Genomic DNA, 21,715 nt, shown 5'->3' on the forward strand with positions numbered 1-21,715 from the left:
ACTGTGAGGGGGCACGGGCCGGCTGAGGGACCCACCCCGAGTGCACAAATTTTTGTGCACCGGGCCTCTAGTTGTTTTATAAGTAGAAAGAGGACACTCAAATAACAAAAAGTATAGTGTTGTAACTAAATAAACCATTAACATTGTTCTTTATTATCAAGTATTATGTACTGTACATAATTCGGTATATGTGCTATACTTTTATACAACAGCAGTGCATAGGTTTTTTTACACCACAGCATCATCACAAACAGCTGAGTAATGCATCCTAACTGCAACACTTGCTGTATGGACTCTCATAGGAGAAACTGAGGTTTGCAGATGACTTAAGTAATTTGTCTCAGACTTGACATTCTAATCTGCAGGACAAGTATTATGTTTGCTGTTATAACTTGTGTGTGTGTGTGTGTGTGTGTGTGTGTGTGTGTCTTTTTTCCCTTGAGACCCAGTTTTCTTTGTCAATAGGATTGGAGAAAGTAGTATATTTTCAATGCATAGTTCGGAATCTGCGTATGGAGAGGGTCAACTTAAGTTTTACATGGGGTCTGGCACTCCTAAACACTGCATTGCTCAAGGGTCAACTGTACTGAGTATAACTAACAGATTAGAATGGTAATATATGTGTCAAATGCTTATCTCTACTATAGATCAGCATACCAGTTATCAATGAGTATTTTCTGCATGTTTGCTAATTTGTACCTTTTTTTCTTTTAATATATTTTATTGATTTTTTACAGAGAAGAAGGGAGAGGGTTAGAGAGTTAGAAACATCGATGAGAGAGAAACATCGATCAGCTGCCTCCTGCACGCCCCCCACTGGGGATGTGCCTGCAACCAAGGTACATGCCCTTGACCGGAATCGAACCTGGGACCCTTCAGTCCCCAGGCCGACACACTCTATCCACTGAGCCAAACCGGTTCGGCTAATTTGTACCTTTTTTTGTTATTGCCACATGATTATGTCAGAAGCAGGTATAGACTAAGTTTGGAAAGAGCATGCCGTAAACTTGTTTCTCCATTGTTACCAAGTAGTAATTTGCTTTAAAAAGTTCTATTTTTACCCCTGGCCAGAGTGGCTCAGTTGGTTGGCCATCATCCTGTGCACCAAAAGGTTGCCAGTTAGATTCCGGGTCAGGGCACATGCCTGGGTTGCGGGTTAGATCCCCAGTAGAGGGCATACAGGAGGCAGCCCATTGGTGTTTCACTCTCACATTGATGTTTCTCTCTCTCCTCCTCAGTTTCTATCTCCCTCAAAATTAATTTTTTAAAAATCTTTTTAAAAAAAGATTTTATTTTTTAGTAGGAAATACTTAAAGCTTAGTTTGTTATCTAGGTAGCTTTATTTCTAGAAGTTTCTAAGCCTTTGACATTGTGATGCAACATTTATGTAGCATTGCATCCAGGATTTACCTGACAAGGTAGGAGCTAGTGAGGATGAGCTGGCTGGTGTAGAGAAGGGACAGGTTTCCTGATTGTTCTTTGTGGTGATGAAGACTGTCACTTTGTCTGTTTATTTAATAGGTTCCTCTTGTATAAATTGGGAAAATACAAGGTCCACCTACAGATTTGCTGATTCTGCAACAATTAAAGGGCTTAGGTCAGTCTGGGCCAGCGCATATTTTATTAATGCCCAATACATTTTAGCTAGACTAGTAATTGTTAGCATTTGCAGTGATGAGTGTGAATAAGGGAACTTGGCTAAGGGGACCCAAAACGTAAGTACATTTAATATTGGTTGCAGTTTAACTTAATTTTCCTCTTACTTGTAAGCTTATAAGCTAGCTACAAGTTCCGATAAAAACATTTTTTTTTTTTTTCCTGAAAGGGTATAGGCAGGCCCTGAATAACATCTCCTTGTACACAGGATGGGGAAACAGATATGGATGGGGTAGGTGACTGGGACTAAGCAGTGGTGGTAATCAGCATTAGTCATCTGAAGAAATTTGAATAGCTTTTGTCTGTTGTTGTTAATCCTCACCCATTGATATTTTTCCAATTGATTTTTAGAGAGAGTAGAAGGGAGGGGGGAAGAAAGAGACAGAAACATCAATTCGAGAGAGACACATTGATTGGTTGCCTCCCGCACATGCCTGGACTGGGACTATGGATTGAACCTCCAACCCAGGTATGTGCCCTTGACCAGGAATCAAAATCCAGACCCTTTGGTGCACCCGCCGACACTCTAGCTGCTGAGCCACATGGGTGAGGGCTGAATAGCTTTTTAATTTTCAACCACTACAAGCATTCTTTAATGTAAAAGCAGTCATTTTACAGGGTTTCTGACTATTGGTATGCTATAATGGTATACTGTTACCTGTGGCCTCAGGTGAGTCAAAATGAAACAAAAGGGGAAGTGCCGAATCTGGCTACTGACTTTTAGAACCCACCAGCATGGAGCACTGCGACCCTGTCTGTCCGGCACCCCTGTGAGTGAAAAGGGGTGGGTGGGCGAGCAGGCCAGGGCATCCCGGGGAGCCGGGTTAAGAGTTGTAAGATGCAGTAGGAGGTGGAGCATGTGGTGAAGCTGGTGCTGCCTTTGTGGCTCTCTGAGAGCAGGAATTCCTAGATTTCAAGCACTACTTAGAACTAATGATAGGTGATAGTATAATGGTCCAAATGGGGCAGTTGTCTGCCTTGGTCAGTGGTTCTCAAACCTTACAAAGCACCAGAATCACCTAAAGGAATGGTTAAAACAGCTTGCGGGGTCCCACCCCCGGAATTTCTCATTCAGTAGCTCTGGAATGGTGCCTGGGAGTCTGCATTTCTAATGAGTTTCCCAAGTAACATGGATGCTGCTGGTGTGAGGACCACACTTTGAGAACCACTGCCCTGCAGAGCCAAGCTGCACTGCGTTAAGGTAGGCACGGGGCCTTTTCCACATCACGGTAACATTGTACGGAGTCCTGGAGGAAACTGAAGGGGATTTGGAACCCCAGATGGTGACTGTCCACAGGCTCTGAGGACGAAGGTGTTCCGGGCCTTGTGGCATACCTGTTGGGGAGCGCTGGCCTGAGGTACATGAGTATTAAAATACAGTCTGCACCAGGATTTCCGTTTCTAGAGCAAGGAGGCCTTGAATGTTATCACTCACTGAGGATAAGGTTTCTCCAGCTCACTCTCTTCCAAAGCTCTCTTAACAATTCGTTGACTCCTAGGGAGTTTCAGAATTCATCTTTGTTGGTATATGTTAGTATTTCCCAACGGGCAGCATGAACTTCGGTTGGGGACATTGTATTTGCTAACTCCTCAGTGCCATTTGATCAACAGAAAATGAATCAGACAGGCTCACGCCTGGTCCACGAGCTCTTCACCTGTGGGATTAGCACATTTGGGAAAATCCGCCTTCAGGAGGCCCAGGGTGGAGAGAAGTCTGAGGAACTTTCCAGAGGCAATTTTGAGGCTCTTGTTGGGGGAGCATCTTGTGGGTATAATCTCAGAGAACAGGAAAAACAAGTTGGGCCACGTACTGGTCTGAAAGTGGACGCAGGTTGTAAAACTGGAGATGGTACTTTGAGATTAAGGGACTCCTCCCTCTGATGTCTGTTCTTTCTCCACCATAATTAGCAAGCAGGAAAGGCCCTTCTGTTCCCCTTCTGAGGGTGGTGTTGCTACACTGACCTAAACAAAGGCACCTGGTGACTGAAGCACAGATTCACAGTAATTTTGTGTGAGAAGCTGCTTTTAAATTTTTCTAAAAGGCAAGTAAGGCTCTTCAAAATGGATTCACCTCACGTCTCATTAGGGTGTGGTGAGGAGTTGAGGCAAAGAGAATGACTCCATTTGTCACAGGGACTAATCAGTACCCAGACTCGCTAGGCACCTCAAGCCATATTTAAATCACTGAGGTTGCAGTTTGTTACCTGAGAAAGCATTGGCCTTTGGCACTAAGTGGACTAGGGTTCAAATCCCCTGTTTACCACATCACCTTCTGTGTGACCTTGAGCAAATTAATTTAATCGTAGAGGCTCAATTTCCGCATCTGAAAATGGAGATAATTGTATCTACTCGGGCAGTGGTGAGGAATAGACAGGTCATAAACACATAACAGGTGAACTTTCCTCTTGTTCTTAGAGGCGGGTGACTTGTCAGATTGCTACGTGAGTTGGATGCAGGTGGAGCCTGCCTCTTTTTCCCTTCTGTGAACTGGGAATGAAGACGGGATGAAAAGAAACATGGGGAATGGCTGTAAATCTCCTTTTTGCTTGTACTGATTCCAAATGACATAGGAAGTAGCTTTGCATGGAAAGAAAAGGTTTCCCCAAACTGTGTTTTGGGGGAGAAAAGATTTTTTTCAAAGGGCCCAAGAACATTCTATTTTTAATCCCATCTGTGACTTAGAAGGCTCAGGGTGGGAGGCTGGGCATGAGCCAATAGCCTTCCCACACAGGACTGAGTACGGCCGTCTCCTCCCCCCCACTCCCCCACTCCCCGGCCTGGAAGGCACACTGCTGACAGGGTTTGGAGGAGGGTTGAATAGAGCCACCCTCTGTTCTCCCTTTAGCACCCCACAGGGATTTAGGATATTTTCATAAATTCTCCAAGGAATGTTAGATGTGGTTACAAAGGTGTGTTTTTTCCCCCTACAAGTGGCATAATCAGAACTCTTCTTAATGAGTAGAATTAAATTTTGAATAAAATTTTGTCCTCATAATTACCTCTTGTGAAGACCTTTTCAAATGATTTCATTTGAATTTATTTCACATTGACATTTCAGAAACACTTTTGTTCTTCTCTGGATTGAAATATCTTAGTAAAACTTTTCCTGTGTCTCACCCTAAAGTAATTATTCATGTTCCTTAAACAAGGTCGGTGTGAGTGCTTGTCCTTTTTGAATATAGTCTCCAGAGTGAGTCTGAGTCATTTTTTTGGTTGTTCAGGTGTCTTTCTCCTCAGCGTGTCTTTTCTTCTGTTGTCTTATCTTTCCCTTTTACAGTCTGTATGTGGGGTGTGGGTGCCACTAGGACCAGGACTCCTCCAGCAGATCCCAGATAAGGGAAGCTGGTTGGGCCCTGCTGGGTGGGTTTCTGCTGCCTGCAGCTCCCCTCCGCCTTCATGTGGGTCTCCTCCCACTGCAGGGCCCTGGAGGGAGCGACACTGGATAGCCTCTAAGGCTCCTCTGTGCTTCAGAGCAACAATTGCAGCATTTGATTTCTGGAATGATTGGCGCTCAAACTTTTCTTTCCTCTCAGTACTTAGTAGAAGCCAAGTCTTTCTTAATTTGTGTTTTCATTTCTGCCCCTAATTTCTCAGAGCTGTCTCAAGGTACTTGAGGAAAACTGTTCACCATTTGCTGCTTAGAATTAAGCCTAGTTTATCTCAGGTTCTAAAACTTTAAACACATTTTATTTAAGTTATTAAAATGATGGGGGTTTTGTTTGTGTGGGGTTTTTTTTTTTTTAAACAACTTTACATTATTGAGTCTTGTGGGCCTTGAGGAAAACTGTTCACCATTTGCTGCTTAGAATTAAGCCTAGTTTTTCTGAGGTTCTAAAACTTTAAACACATTTTATTTATTAAAATGATGGGGTTTTGTTTGTGTGGGTTTTTTTTTTTTAAACAACTTTACATCATTGAGTCTTGTGGGCTGACTGGGCGGGGATCCTATCAATAATACCGTGAAGATCAGAAATCCTTTTTGTCCTAATAGGATGCACAGGTTGAGGACTCTCTATATAAATTACTAATAGCTGGGTCTTCCCCCTTCTCCTGTCTTTTCAAAGCAGCAGGTTTGTACTCATTTTGCATGGGTACTATGAGAAAAAGTAATATTTTAGCTTTTTTTTTCAGAAAAAGTGAAGTGTAAAAAGGAAAAAAATGACCTTCCTCTTTATTTTATAAATATATTTTACCTCTGCCTCTATATCCTTAAGCTCATTTTAAGGACCTGGTCTGCTTCTTATTCTTCTATGAGTCTGTATGGCTGGTCACTCAGTTGCTTAGAGCATCGTCCCAATACACCAAGGTTGCAGGATTGATCCCTGGTCAGGGCACATACAAGAACCAACCAGTGAATGCATAAGTGGAACAGCAAATTGATGTTTCTCTCTCTTCCTCTCTCTCTCTCTAAAATCAATAAAAATAATACATAAAAAGATTTATTGGGGGGACATTGGTTAATATCATCTTATAGATTTCAAGCGTACAATTGTATATACATCACCTGTCTATTGCATTGTGTGTTTGACATGCTTGGCTGGGGATTTTTAAAAATGTGAACCTGTCACAGATGGGCATGCCATCCTTTTGCAGAGACCATGCTAATAATGAATTTTCTTTGTATTACTCCAATTTCAGTGTAAGCTCTGCCAAAACAAACAGTACCTTGGAATTTTTTGTGCATACATATGAAAAAGGTTAAAGTAACCAAAGACCTGCTGGAGGGTGAAGTCAGTGGACAAGTTAGTCCTGTCCTGCTAAGAGATAAAGGTCAGCGCAGAGCAGCTCAGTTAATAAGATGTTTGGATAGACACAATGTAGAGCAGCAGTAAGTGAGATAACCTCTGTGCAGCAAACTCTGGGTTCCTGATTTGTGCCAGGTACTGTGTGCTGGGCTTTGGAGACCCAAAGAGAAGGTAGGAGACTGCCCAGGGAGAGGTGGTGGATTGTAGCAGAGGCTTTCGGGTGAGCCCTGTGTTTAAATTCCACATTACCACTTACTAGGTATAGGTCTTTGGGAAAGTTGTCTAGCTCTCTGAACCATTGCTTCCTCATTTCTGAAAAAGGAATCGTAGTATTTACCTCTAAGGTTGTGGTTACTAAATGATGCATGAATTCAGTATCTGGCACATTGTAAGCAGGCAGACAGTGGTGGCTTTTAGAACAGTCGACTGCCTACTGAAGTCAGAGATATGGGAGCAAGCCATTATACTGCGTGTAAACAATTGTTCCCACAGTGCGTAAGTGCTGTGGTGGGTGGGAGGTTTGTGTGCACAGGTGTTTGAGGAGATGGGAGGACAGATAGATGCCTCACCCAGCAGGGACACAGGTGGAAGGCCTCCAGGAGGTAGTGGCATTACTACTCCTTGGTAGTGAGCCAAGACTTGAAGCCCAATTAAGGATTAGCTGGCAAAGAAAGGAGGAAGGACATTCCATTCCAGGCAGTAAACAGTCTCTACTGGGACACCCAGGCACCTTTTTGTCAAGTTTTGGTTTCTGGTTTGTTAGAGACAGTAGGAAATCTCCAAGCTTTGAGCCTCTGCTAAAGTTGTGAAGGGGAAAGAACCTGGAGTGTTAAATGGGTTTTAAAGAAAAGGAAGTCTTTTTAAACTCTGAAGTCTCCAGAATAAGAATAGGCCTTTGTCAAGTCCTGAGGAATTCATCTGGGGAGCCAAGAATGGTTCCCACCCGCGCCCCCTGTGGTGGGATCTAAGCACACTCTCTGGCAACCCACCCACCGGTTTCCCACTTGCTGCCAAACTCCATTTCAGGAGGAAATGATTCCATTCTTTTCTGACTCACAGGACTATTAAACAATCAAGAAGACCTCCATGGCCTTAGAGGGCTGGGTAAATAATATTTCGGAATGTGATACTGCAGTGATAGGAAAAGAACAAGCCATGTTGTAATGCTATGCTTAACGGGAAACAAGATGTCTGTCAAGTGTGTGTGTGTGTTGCAAGGAAATACACTGTATTGATACTGAACTTAATTGCTAGGATGCATAATAGCACAATAATCCAATGAAAAGTCTGCTGTCACATTCAGATACTTACAAAGTTCTTTGTTTAGATCCCAAGACTTTAATTCCAAAACCTAGCATCTTCCGAGTTTTTACTGTGTTCATAAAGGCACTGTGCTAAATGTGATACCTTGTCATGTCACTAAGTTGTCAAAACAACTTTATGAAGTAAGAAGCTTCTGCATTTCTTCCAGATGAGCAGAATGAGGCTTTCTAGAGCTTGTAGTTGGCAGATCTGGAATAAGCCTAGGTAATCTGATGCCATCACTAAGCTAAAGTAGTCCTACCCTACCTAATTTTGAAAAGTTGTTCTTTTTCTCAGAAATAGTTTATGGAGTTTTAAAATTTTATTTATGGATTGACTTGAGAGAGAGAGAGAGAGAGAAACACATTGAATTGTTGTTCCACGTAGTTATGCATTCATTGATTGATTCTTGTATGTACATTGACCAGGGATGGAAACCTGCAATCTCCGCTTGTCGGGACAACTAACCAACTGAGCTATGGCCAGAGCCTATGGAGTTATTTTTAATGTTTCCCCATGCTTTATTTTATTCCTTTACTTTGAAACAACTCAAAATTTAGCAGTTACTTTTAATCAATTGCAAAGTAATGTGTTAAGATTTTTAGGTGAAATTTAAAGTTTGTTGGCGCTGCTTCATGAACTCTAACAATGTTGAGAATCTAATTGTCCATGCTTATATTTAAATTTTTCTCCCACAGGTTCTGTGGGAAACCATTCATATTAACAAAGCATAGTCTCTAATATATATTCCTTCTTAGTACAAATTCACTTATGGAGAGCAGAGAGGGACAGCAACGATGGGACTGTACTGTACAGGCTATTAATAATAGTGCTATTGAGCATGTACGTCGAGGGAGAATACTCAAATCTCAATAAAGAATTATAGCAGAAATCAGTTTGCGCTTCTTAATTTCTTCTGTGGTTTTAGTGGTCCATGTTTAGGGTGAATGGGTTAAGAAGAACCATTGTCCTTTGCCCTAGCTAATAGGTGTTCCAAGTGTGGTCCTTAGAACTTGTTAGAAATGAAAATTCTCACCCTAACACAGACCTGACCTACATAAAATGAGGCTAGTCTTCCTAAAATGGGGGAGAAGCAATTGCCAGGGATGATTATTCCACCTAAACACACCAGGATGAGAATTGGGTAACTTGGTTTTTTTCCTTCTTCTTTGTAATTCATTATGGACTTGTTAAATTAGCAATAGCACCTTTATGTGTTTGTAAAAATACTGATTTGACAGTGAGCTCTAACAACAAGGCAATCATTACAGGTTAATAGTATTTGATGAGCCCAGTAAATACTAGATCATTTTATATATGTTTTTTTCTTCCCCCTTTAAATTACAGGCTAAATAATACCTGTGTCTCTTTGGGGCTGTTTCTTTAGGTTAAAAACGTTTCTGCAGGCACACAAGACATGCCTCCTCCGCCTTCGGACTACGTGGACAGAGTGTACAGTCCTGTGGCCTACTCTTCCAATGGTAAAGTGAATGACAAGCGGTTGTATCCAGAATCATCCTATAAATCAACACCGTAAGTAGCAGCTTCTTCTGATATTCTGAGTCTAAACCATGAATACTTGCACTTTTATAAATCTGTTACTGTTTTGTACCATTTCCCTTAAAAAAAAATCCAACAGTTTGCATAAAGGCTGGAGACTGATCTTTGCATTGTAGGTGGATGCCTAGGGTTACTTGGAAGGTAAGAAGGGTGGGACTGTGAGGTGGGGTCCTCCTCTTCTTCTAAGCTGAAAATGCTTTTCTCCTGATGATTTAATAGGTAGAGGTAGGTTAGGTTCTTTCATTCTAGGAATATGGTTCTCTGTCCTAGTTCTGGTTTTGAGTTTAGGTGTGAGTAAAAGGGCATGTACCCTTTTACTGAGTAATTTTAATGAGTAAAATTACTGATTGATAGCATAGCTTAGTGCATTTCTTAGTCTCTCCTTTTGCCTATAATTATTAGATCTCATTTAGAGTGTTGAATAAACACAAAAAAATCAGGAAGCTTTGGCGAGAAATAAATGATAATAATTTACTCAAGGATCTTAGAGTTTGCAAGCTGGAAACATATCTAGGCAAAAACCTAGAAGTGTTCCAAAGAGAAAGAAAAGTTAAGAGTTCTTACTGTAGCCTGGCCGGGTAAGTCAGTTGGCTAGAGCGTGGTCCAGATATGCCAAGGTTGCAGGTTTGATCCCCGATTAGGGCAGGTACAAGTATCAACCAATGAATGCATAAGTAAGTGTTTCTCTCTCCCTCACTCTCTCTAAAAGTCAATCAATAAAAATTCTTTTCTTTCTTTTTTTTTTTTTTTTAAATATATTTTATTGATTTTTCACAGAGAGGAAGGGAGAGAGATAGAGAGTTAGAAACATCGATGAGAGAGAAACATCGATCGGCTGCCTCCTGCACATCTCCCACTGGGGATGTGCCCACAACCAAGGTACATGCCCTTGACCGGAATCGAACCTGGGACCTTTCAGTCCGCAGGCCGACGCTCTATCCACTGAGCCAAATCGGTCTCGGCAATCAATAAAAATTCTTATAGTTAAAGTCACATCCTTAAAAATAATTAGTCCTGCGTTCTTAGCCCTCAGGCTGGTCCAGGACAGTTATCAGTCAGAGGTCAGGCAGTCTGGAGGATGGGCACCAGGAGCCTGGTAACATCCCGAGTCCTTTAGGGGTAGTCCGAGGGTTATCTGCAGGTATGATGTATGTCTAGGCATACTGGTTCAGGACTGGAAAGTTCAACAGCTGAAGTTCCCAGGTGAGTTAAGATAAAAAGAATAATTTCTTCATGCCTCAACCTTCATAATGTTAAATAATTTAGTAGCTTGGTTAAAATGCCTTCATTTTATATTTTCCCTATCTTTACTCTTTCCTCAGTAGAAAGGGAGATTGCTCATTGATCAACCCTGCCCACATATATTTTTATTAAACTACTAAAGGCCCGGTGCACAAAAATTCGTGCATTCAGGGGTGGGGGGGGGGTCCCTCAGCCTGGCCTGCGCCCTCTTACAGTCCGGGACCCCTTGGGGGATGTCCACCTGCCAGCTTAGGCCTGCTTCCCAGAGGATCAGACCTAAGCTGGCAGTCGGACATCCCTCTGGCAGCCCGGGAGCCCTCAGGGGATGTGCAACTGCTGTCAGACATCCTTAGTGCTGCCAAGGAGGCGGGAGAGGCTCCCCCCGCCTCCGCAGCTACGCTCACAGCTGTCAGCCCGGCTCGTGGCTGAGTGGAGCTCACTCTGTGGAAGTGCACTGACCACAAGGGGCAGCTCCTGCATTGAGCGTCTGCCCCCTGGTGGTCAGTGCGTGTCATAGCGACCAGTCGTTCTGCCCTTACGTCAATTTGCATATTACCCTTTTATTTTATAGGATTAGGCTTCATTTGAATTCAGGAATTTTGAGATCTCCTTTGCTGTGCTAGAGCCTCTGTATTGCTGGTGAAGCCTCTAGCTTTTGTTACACATACAGTGTAAAAAACCTCGAATTGAGTTTCTGGCCTAGAGTCGGTATGCCATTATGGTTTTTGAAATGGTATCCCCATTGTGGTTTTAGTTTATCCTAAAGCCTAATTCTAATTCAACCTAATTCTAATGAACTAGTGAGAAATGGATATTGGAAGTATTATTAAGGACTTGGATGTCATTTTTGCCTAAGGATGGTAAGTTGTGTTGCTATATTTAATTCTAGAACTCCAAATTCCTTTGTAGACCAAAAAAAGAAACCTTCCCTTTAGTTAGTTTGATTGTTCTTAGTCACAGGTGTGTCTGCTGGAAAACTTTTTGTGACTCCAAAGTTTTCTTTCCACCCTGCACCCTCATTTAGTGGGACCCACTGTGAGTGCACAGTGTGAGCACCTGGAACCCCGTAAGGTGACACCAGCAGCTGCGTTAATTATGGAAGCAGTTTGAAGGCGATAGATTGATTATGGGAATGGAATTTGGAGACAGACGGGCAGCTGCCTTACCCTCCATATATGTTGCTTTGGTCTGCAGAATCAACCTTGCTGTTCATTCCAGTTGTGAATGATGGGGAGAAAGAGCATTTTCTCTGTTCTCCTTCTCTTTGGATTTTAACAAAAACCAAAGCACCTGAAGTTATTAGGGCAAAGGCACATAGTGGGGATTTAATCCTTGTGAAAGTTTTGAGTGGTGATTTATAGGGCTTTCACACATGCAAAATAAATACCTATAATGCATGTGACCAGCTATGCCTCTAAATTAATTGTAAGACCTGCATGGTTACATAGCATTCCCACATGTTGTCCCTTTTCATGAAAACCAAAATATTTTCAAATTCATTTAGAACAATTTAAAAATCTTACTTATTCTTAAGTAAATCAATACATTCCTAAGTAAAATTTAAAAGGGACAAAAGAGATCTCTAGTTCCTCTCCCTGGAGGCAGCTGGTATTACCAGTTTCTTTTATATCCTTCCAGAGGTAATTTTTAAGTAAAATATGCTGGCCAAATATGAATATTGGTATGTTTTTCCTTTAAAAAAATATTAGCATATTAAATGCCTTGTTAGCACTGTATCTTGGAGAGTGTTCATATTGGTATACAAAGAGTTTCCTGATCTATTTCATAGCTGCCTAATATTCCAGCAGTAATTTATTTTGTTATTCCCATATTGATGCACAGTTTTCACCCAATGTTTTGTGATTACAAACCACTGCAGGGAATAAACTTGTACTTTGATCACTTTGCACATATGTGAATGTATCTGGAGAATTGCTGGACTAAAGGCAATTGCGTATTTCATTTTGATAGATGTGGTCAAACTGTATTCCATAATGGTTGTACCAGTTTATACTCCCTATCTACACCCTAGAACTTTTATGAAGGTCTTGGCAATGCAAATGTGATGATTAATTTTAGAATCCAGAAGGGGAGGATGGGAATGGTGCTAAGGGATACGAATGTGACAGCGAATCCCACAGCGCAGCACCTGATGTGTGCGGTAGTGATGGAAGGAACTTGCGGCCTCTGGGGAGTAATAGAAATTGTCAAGTGTTGACTGTGGCAGAGTACTGAGTGCTGTGGAGGATTCAGAGTGCATCGGCTGTGGAGGTAGAGATGCACATTAAGTCATAGTATGTTTTCCCTCAGGCTTCCTGAGGTGCTAAGAACCCACGAGCACCTCTCCTCCTTGCTATTGTGGTAGGCAGAGAAGGAATTAGAATGGGAGCATTGTGTCTGAGGTCCATGGTTCCTCAATACTAAGATTTTCTTCCCCCAAAAGCATAACGTACATTCAGTAAAGAGCACTAATCTTGCCCTGCCTGGTTTGGCTCAGTGGATAGAGCGTCAGCCTGCGGACTGAAGGGTCCCAGGTTCGATTCCGGTCAAGGGCACATGCCCGGGTTGCCGGCTTGATCCCCAGTAGGGGGCATGCAGGAGGCAGCCAATCAATGATTCTCTCTCATCATTGATGTTTCTATCTCTCCCTCTCCCTTCCTCTCTGAAATCAATAATAAAGATATATTTTTTAAAAAAGCACTAATCTTGAGTATACAGCCTGATGAATTTTCACAGATGTGAACACTGAAGTCACCACCACTGCACCAGGAGAGACATCTCTAGCACTCCAAAAGGTGCTCTGATGTCCTTTTGTCGCGCCCCCCCCCCCCCCCATTTTGATGCCTATCACCATCTATTAGTTTAGCGTGTTATTGGAGTATTTATTTAATGGAATCATAAACATACTCTCATGTCTAGCTCCTCTTCATCTTAATGTCCTATACGTTAGAATTTCCAGGTAGTCAGAATTAATCCTGGAATAGGTGACAGCAGAATTTAGCTGAAGATGGTTGCCTCTTTACCCTTCCTAAGTGAATTTGGGAGAGCCCTGTTAGGTACACTCCCTAGTATACTGTCCACACCCAGGGTGAATTAACCTTAATAAATCAAGGAAGTTGAGTGTTGACACTACAGAGAACTTTCAAGGCAGGATGACACCCTAGGGCAGTGGTTCTCAACCTTCCTAATGCCGCGACCCTTTAATACAGTTCCTCATGTTGTGGTGACCCCCAACCATAAAATTATTTTCGTTGCTACTTCATAACTGTAATTTTGCTACTGTTATGAATCGTAATGTAAATATCTGATATGCAGGATGTATTTTCATTGTTCGCGACTCACAGGTTGAGAACCGCTGCCCTAGGGCGACAAATAAGACAGCCCATTGTTTGGTGGTAGCAAATAGGCTGACGGGGTAATCTGTTAGGGCTTTTATGCAAGTCCTAGGAATTCACTGGTTCACCTAAGGCCCAGGGGTGAGTCTGTGTCAGGCATGGCATATCCAGGGACCCAGAAGATATCAGGGCCTTGTTGCTATGTTCTTTATTCTCAGTATAGCTTCCCTTGTAACAGGATGGGTTATCCACGTTCCCATCAGAAAATCCCTCCTTGGCGGGTGTGACTCAGTAGATTGAGCGTTGTACCATGCGCTGAAAGGTTGCCTGTTCCATTCCCACTTAGGGCACATGCCCAAGTTTTAGGTTTGATCCCTGTTCGGGTGCTTGTGGGAGGCAACCAATCAATGCTTATCTCTCTCCCTCCCTTCTCTCCTCTCTTTCTCTCACCCCCTCCCCCTTCCTCTCTCTTTAAAATCAATGGAAACATATTTTTAAAAAAGGAATATTTTCCCCCGCAAAGCTTGCATATCAATATCACTCTATTGGAAAGATTCTGATTGGCCTTTTGGATCATTGTCATCCCCAAGGTCAGAAAGGTGAAGTTCTGTGATTAGCAAGGCTTAGTTACTCCCCCCAATAATGGTGACAGTTCTAAACACCATATATAGGGTGTCCCCAAAAATGTGTATACATTTTGAATAATTATTCATTCCAATGAGTTAAATCTGAGAAGTAAAAAACATCAGTTGACCTATCAGAAAAAAGTGTGTGCACATTTTTTTGGAGGGACACCAGAAAAACAATGGACATCATTCTGACAATCAAGAAAGACACTGGTATTAATTATGCATTGTTTCTCCCCCATTGATAGTGGGTGTCCTCAGAAAACAGGATTCATGTGACTGATTTTAATTGAGTAATTACCTTGAACACCTGCCACATACACAGTAGTGGGCCAGCTGCCCTGGGAATACCAAGTCCATGCTCTCATGGAGGTTGCAGACTAACAGGGGCGGAAGAAAGTGCACAGTAACTACATTGAGAGTCATGGCAAGATAATAGCAGCAAAGGCATGTGAGGGTGTGTGTGAGAGAATAAAAGAAGTAAATAAAAAGAAACGCCGAAACCGGTTTGGCTCAGTGGATAGAGCGTCGGCCTGCGGACTGAAGGGTCCCAGGTTCGATTCCGGTCAAGGGCATGTACCTGGGTTGCGGGCACATCCCCAGTAGGAGGTGTGCAGGAGGCAGCTGATCGATGTTTCTCTCTCATCGATGTTTCTAACTCTCTATCTCTCTCCCTTCCTCTCTGTAAAAATCAATAAAATATATTAAAAAAAAAAAGAAACAATCCAAAAGCTGCAAAAGGGGGGACTTCCAGACCTGGGAGACTGAGTTGGGTACTGAGGAAAGTATGCAGCTGGTTACTTGTTCTGGGTTATGTGGATTTTGACCTAATAGAACTTGCATCTAAAAGTAGGTTAGGAAATTATTGAGAGTATACGTATTCCCTAGTTCTTAAAATTATATATTCTTTTAATGCTAAGCATTTTGTGCTTAGCTTTTATGCTATATTAAGTATGTTACTGTTTAGTACTATTTTGAAGGGTGTGGGAAGAGGAGAGTTGGAAAACTTCCAAGGTAAAGATTTATAATATCAATAACTAATAAAAAAATTAGGGGGAAACCTGCCTTAATGTCTTCTTTTTTCTAATTTCTCTTGCCCTTTAGTTTCCTCCCCTTCTGGCGCTCAGCCTCTCAAAGCCAATGAATGCTAAAGGTTTTGTTAGTCATGTCAAAGCAAGAAGCATGCATAGTGCCCGGCATTTTGGCAGTGTGTCTAGGAACTTGTTTAATTATTGACTCATGGAGAAAGTCACATTTTCCCTCCCAATAGAAGTAGCATTAACTTAGCACACAAAGCCATGCTAGCATGAATAAATTCAGAAAGAAGGAATAAATACCACCCCCACCCCCAACTACAAACACATACACACCTTTAGACTTTGACAGCAAAGTCAGGCAGTTCTGGATCACCTAGAAAAGAGAGTAAACCTTGTAGATAACGCTCCGGATCACAGTTATGGTAAGTGGAAAGAAATAAGAAATGAAAATCTTCAACCGTCTTTAGTGGTTGATTTGAATAGCGAGGCTGATGTTGGGAAGTCTCAGGTGCTTTCCTTGCCTTCCTTTCCTTTCTCTTGCCCTTCTCCAGCTCAGCTACCATGAAAGGGAAGCTTTGCGTTTCTGTTACTCGGAAGTGGGATACAGTTGCCATAGCTCTTGGTATTTTACTCCATGTTAGGCTTTGGTTTTAAGCTTGTGGCTGAAACATTATGTGCAATGAAAAATTGATTCGATACTGAACAATTGCATTAGAAAAATAAGTGTAGCCCTAGCCAATTTGGCTCAGTGGCGAGTGTCAGCCTGTGGACTGAAGGGTCCCAGGCTTGATTTCAGTCAAGGGCACATGCTCGGGTTGTGGGCTCGATCCCCAGTAGGGGGCGTGCAGGAGGCAGCCGATCTGTGATTCTCTCTCACCATTGATGTTTCTCTCTCTCCCTTCCTCTCTAAAATCAACAAAAATATATTTAAAAAGGGAAAATAAGTGTAATGGTAACCCTTCCATTCCATTCATTCCGTGTGGCTTCAGGATTAACAAAGCAATTTTACAAAAGAAGTCTTTTTTTTTTTTTTGATATAAAAGCATGTTTAATGCAGAGAAAATGCGTGGCCAGTGTAAGCGTCTACAAAAGAAGTCTTAATGAGCCTTGTCATCTATTACTGTATGAAGCTTTTCAGTTGTTTTTAATTTTTAGTTTTTTTGAGATATCTTGAAAAGGAAATTGATATAAAGGAGTCTAAGGTTAATGTTACAAAGGTCTGTCTCTGCGAGTCAGCTTCCAAAGGTAGATATGCGTGTGCATTCATTCCTCTTCTCTACTCAACATGCCATGGAACTCGAAGAACCTGTAGAAAGGAATCATGGCCATTGTTTTCCTGACAGCCTTTTGTGGAGTGTATCCCCAGCGCAGGTCAGGTAAACGTGTCTTCCAGACCAGCCTAAATTAAATGAAAGCTTAGATCCATTTCACTTAAAAGGTTTATAAATGGGCTCCTCTTACACCGTAAAGCTTCTCTTGTGTATTGGAGGATCTGAGCTGGTGCTACATTGAACGCAGGACACTAGGGGGTCCGCTCAGTGTTGAGCATATGAGCACTGTAGGTGCTTGAGTGAATGCACCTACATGCAGAGCTCTTAATAGTTACTGTTGCTGCTCTTTGTGCTTACAGTGCACTGGCAAAGGCTTGCCGTGTGCCCAGTGATCACTGAAAAATCATTCCTGTGTATTAGGGTGCCCGAAGTGGTGCAGGAGCTTCCCGTGACGTCCCCTGTGGATGACTTCAGGCAGCCTCATTACAGCAGCGATGGTAACTTTGAGACACCGTCCAAAAGGGCTCCCACAAAGAGAAGGGCGGGCAAGTCAAAGAGGCCAGAGCAAGACCACTATGAGACAGACTACACGACTGGCGGCGAGTCCTGCGATGAGCTGGAGGAGGACTGGATCAGGTACGCGCCGCCTCTTTCGCTGGAGCCACCTGCACATTTGATATTAGCGTTTGGGAGCTGTTGCATCCTAAACTGGGGTGGAAGGTATAATTCCATTCTTTGCCAACCAGGACCGGAGACTGGTCTTTTATGTTTTTTTCTTAATACTTGTTCGTAATAAAGATGGACAATGGAGGGGGTATGCTTGGCTGTAATAGTGTCTTACATGGCCCCCACGCATGGCTGAGAAAACTTCACCAGGGCTCTTACTTTTGTCAATAATTACTCAAGAAAGGCCTTTATATAAATAAAATACAAGTATAGAGGAACTTTATTTTACTGATTATAAATTTCCCAGACTGGTGCTGTGGCTCTGCTTTGGCATTTACTTTTAAGCTTCCACGATGACACCAGAGATTCTTTTAAAAGTTTATCCAAAGGATTTCGGAAAACAGTTCTGTATACAGTTGTTAACAATTTAGTGTTCTGGCCAAGATTGAGGTTAAGTTCCTTTGAGTGTGTGTCAGTGGTTTTGTTTTAGGCCATCAGCACAGCTATACTCGTGTTTGATGTAGCCCTTTTATGCCCAAGTATTGTGAGGAATGGGATACAAATCAGAAATATTTGTGGTGTGAATGGTGATGAGTGAAAACATTGCTTCACAAGGTGTTAGGGATGCATGGCGTGGGTATAGTTTGAAATACCCTACACATGAGTGTTTCTCAGACCTCGTTTCCCCTCTCTCCTTAAGAGTTTTTGGCCTAGCTCAGCCATATACCTGTGAAATATTTGCTTAACTTATATCATAGAATATTTAAATGAAAACTTTTAGAAATTCTGAATTCTTGTTTCCTTTTTGAGCAAATCCTTTAATTTGTCCTCTCTGCAAAATGAAGGTATTAGGCTGACTTAGATCTAAAATTCGAAATTCCATATTGCTAAGAAGATCCGTAGTTTTGTGACACAATTCAGTATTTCTTCAGTGGTTTAGGGATGAATAGCATTACCTTCAGATGTAAAGAACAGCTGGTATATTGAGAGATACAGTGATACAGAAACTCAGGGTTTTTTCCATAGTTTAATGCATTGCCAGATTATTTGTACAACGAGCATGCATTTTCATACATGGACATTTTAAAGTCTACTTTTATCATCAAAGGACTTAAAATAAGCTATTTCCACTTAGGAAAAACAAGACCAAGATAAAAAATAAACAACAAAAAACAACAACCCATACCCCAAACAGTCTGAAAACTGTAGGTGGTAGCGGAAAATAGCCAGCTGCCAGTGGACTGCCCTGCCCCCTCAATGACGACAACATGCCTCGTGTTCCAGAATTCCAATTCCAAGACGTTAAACATAAGTTGCATTATCGTGTTGTACATGCAGAATAAGTGGGTTCTTATAACTTGAACCTTAAATTTCATAAATTACTTTTAACTTTATTTCCCAAAATTATGTAGGAATAGTTTTTATAGAAAAAAACAACAACACATACAACATGATCAGTGATGTAGAAAGTATAATCCTTCTTAAGAGAACTATTTGCAGACCACCTTCCTCTCCCCATCAGCTACAAAAAGAAGGTCATTCTCCATGTCCCATCAGCTTTATTATCCCCACCTTCCTCTCCCCATCAGCTACAAAAAGAAGAAGGTCATTCTCCATGTCCCATCAGCTTTATTATCTTTGAGGAAGAAACACTGGATTTTATGTCTGCTAAGGGCACATAGTCATTTTCTCACTCAATTTTTAGGGAATATCCACCTATCACTTCAGATCAACAAAGACAAGTCTATAAGAGAAGTTTTGACACTGGCCTGCAGGAATACAAGCGCTTACAAGCAGAACTTGATGAGATCAATAGAGAACTCTCTCGTCTGGATAAGGAATTGGACGACTATAGAGAAGAAAGCGAAGAGTACATGGTAAGTTCAAATATGATAATTATATATTACATATACTTTACTCTGATCTATGGAGATCCAGTATCCTTTATATTGATGTTAATACAAAATGTGTTAGTAATTATAAAACTGTAATTTCATTGAAGAATAATTGAAATTGAATCTTGGATGAAAGTCTTTCCAAATTGAAGAGTATACTAATACTAATTTACTTAAGAATTACAAAGCAGCCCTAGCCGGCTTGGCTCAGTGGATAGAGCGTCAGCCTGTGGTCTGAAGGGTCCCAGGTTCGATTCCAGTCAAGGGCACATGCCTGGGTTGCGGGCTCGATCCCCAGCAGGGGGTGTGCAGGAGGCAGCCGATCAATGATTCTCTCTCATCTTTGATGTTTCTATCTCTCCTTCTTCCTTCCTCTCTGAAATCAATAAATATATTTTTTTAAAAAAGAATTACAAAGCAATAGTCTACATACATATATCTCTTCCTCTTTAAAAGAAAATAACTATAGCACTTTTTCTATTTATACACCCAGTTCATTCTTTGTGTAAAAAATTCAAACAATACAGAATTGTCTAAATTCCTTAATTTCCACCACCTGTTTATCACCAAAATATGGGTTGTTGATATAGGCCCTTTGATAAGGAATCATCTTATATGTTTTACCTATATCTCCCGTATTTTTACTCAAAAATAGTTTATGGTTTGTTTGTTCTTTGATCACCTGGCAGAGGCAGTATTTATCTGTGTAAAGTTACTCTTCCCGTTGTAATCCCCCTTTCCATAGTATACTGTTGATCATACTTAAGAAATGAAGACTTATGCTCCAGCTCTCCAAAGGAGATGTACCTACACAAATTATTTGGAATTCTTCTGCATGGGAAATGTGTCACTTCTTCCATTTTTAAAATTTATTTAGTCAGTCACTTTTCAGTAAGGGCTCATGGATATCTTATTTATACATTAGCTTATAATCAAATACTACTTTATTGTTATAGCTCTGACCATTGGGAACTCTTTCAGCTGCCTCCTTTGTATATTTGATGTACCCCATCATTGTGGGGGGTTTTCTTTTAAATGCTTTATGGCACTGCTTATATCCTGCTTTTTTACTCAACAAGAGCCTATGGTTATCTTTTCATATCAATAAAAATATTTATTATTTTTAAATTTTTTGTGATTTTTATTTATTTTATTGATTTTGAGAGAGAGAGAGTTTGGTTTGTTGTTCCACTAATTTATTCATTCAACTGGAGATCAAATGGGCAACCTTGGTGTATCGGGAAAATCTTTAACCAACTGAGCTACCCGGCCAGGGCTGAAAAAATTATTTTTATGTGTTAAAAATAGCTACACAATTTTCAATTGTACGGTTGTACCATAATTTACTTATGAGTCATCCTCTGTGAATAGACATTTAGGTATGTCTATCCCCTGCTCCCCCCCACACACATATACCACCCCTCAGTAGTACTAGTAATATACTGGTGACTCTCTCCATCTTTTCACACTTGTCTCCTTATCTAGCTAGAGCAAATTCCAGAACATGAAATTGCTGAGTCAGAAGTCATGCATATTTAAATTTTTATTGTAAAACTGCCCTCTAGAAAGATGTTAACTGCATTCCCTCTACTGATGCTAGAGGGTTCATTTGACCCACATTTCACTAATACTTAGTGCCTGAAAAATTACTGCCTTGTGTCTTAGATATTAGTACTTACACTTTCTTTTATCACATGATTTATTTATTGGAACCTCATATTCATTTCATAAAATACCCTTTGCCATTTGTAATTGAGATGGTCTGTTTTTCAGTTTTGAAGCATTTGCTTCTTACATAGTTTGATTTTAACTATTGTTTTCTTTTTTAAAATATATTTTTTATTGATTTCAGAGAGGAAGGGAGAAGGAGAGAGAGATGGAAACATCAATCATGAGAAAGAATCATCGATTGGCTGCCTCCTTCACGCTCCCTACTGGGGATCAAACCCACAACCCGGGCATGTGCCCTGACCAGGAATCCAACCAGGACCACTTCCTGGTTCATGGGTCAATGCTCAATCAATGAGCCACACCAGCCAGGCTTAACTGTTGTTTTCTTTTATGGCTTTTTTAAAAAAATCAATAATCATTTTATTTTTATTTTATTTTTTATTGTTTAAAGTATTACATGTGTCTCCTTTTTCCCCCATTGACACCTCCCCAGTCACTCCCATTCCCCAGGACAAGCCCCCACTGCCCTAGTGTCTGTGTCCATTGGTTGTGCTAATATGCATACATACAAGTCCTTTGGCTGATCTCTTACCCCCCCACCCCACTGCCACCCTAGCCTGCCTTCCCTCTGAGATTGGATGGTCTGTTCAGTGTTTCTTTGTCTCTGGATCTATTTTTGTTCATCAGCTTATGTTGTTCATTATATTCC

At 41.3% G+C, this 21,715-nt stretch overlaps 1 protein-coding gene across 2 annotated transcripts in view; it reads left to right on the forward strand.

Annotated features, from left to right (window-relative positions):
• OCLN (occludin) overlaps nt 1–21,715 on the forward strand; it is a 41,883-nt gene that overhangs the window by 13,113 nt on the left and 7,055 nt on the right. For both annotated transcript variants that reach the window (XM_014549473.1, XM_014549476.1), the window contains 3 exons: nt 9,091–9,236; nt 17,195–17,410; nt 19,146–19,317. In XM_014549473.1, the coding sequence (XP_014404959.1) occupies nt 9,091–9,236; nt 17,195–17,410; nt 19,146–19,317 (534 nt within the window). The remainder of the gene's footprint in view (nt 1–9,090; nt 9,237–17,194; nt 17,411–19,145; nt 19,318–21,715) is intronic.

This window comes from Myotis brandtii, unplaced genomic scaffold (assembly GCF_000412655.1).
Source record: "Myotis brandtii unplaced genomic scaffold, ASM41265v1 scaffold115, whole genome shotgun sequence".
NCBI lineage: Eukaryota > Metazoa > Chordata > Mammalia > Chiroptera > Vespertilionidae > Myotis > Myotis brandtii.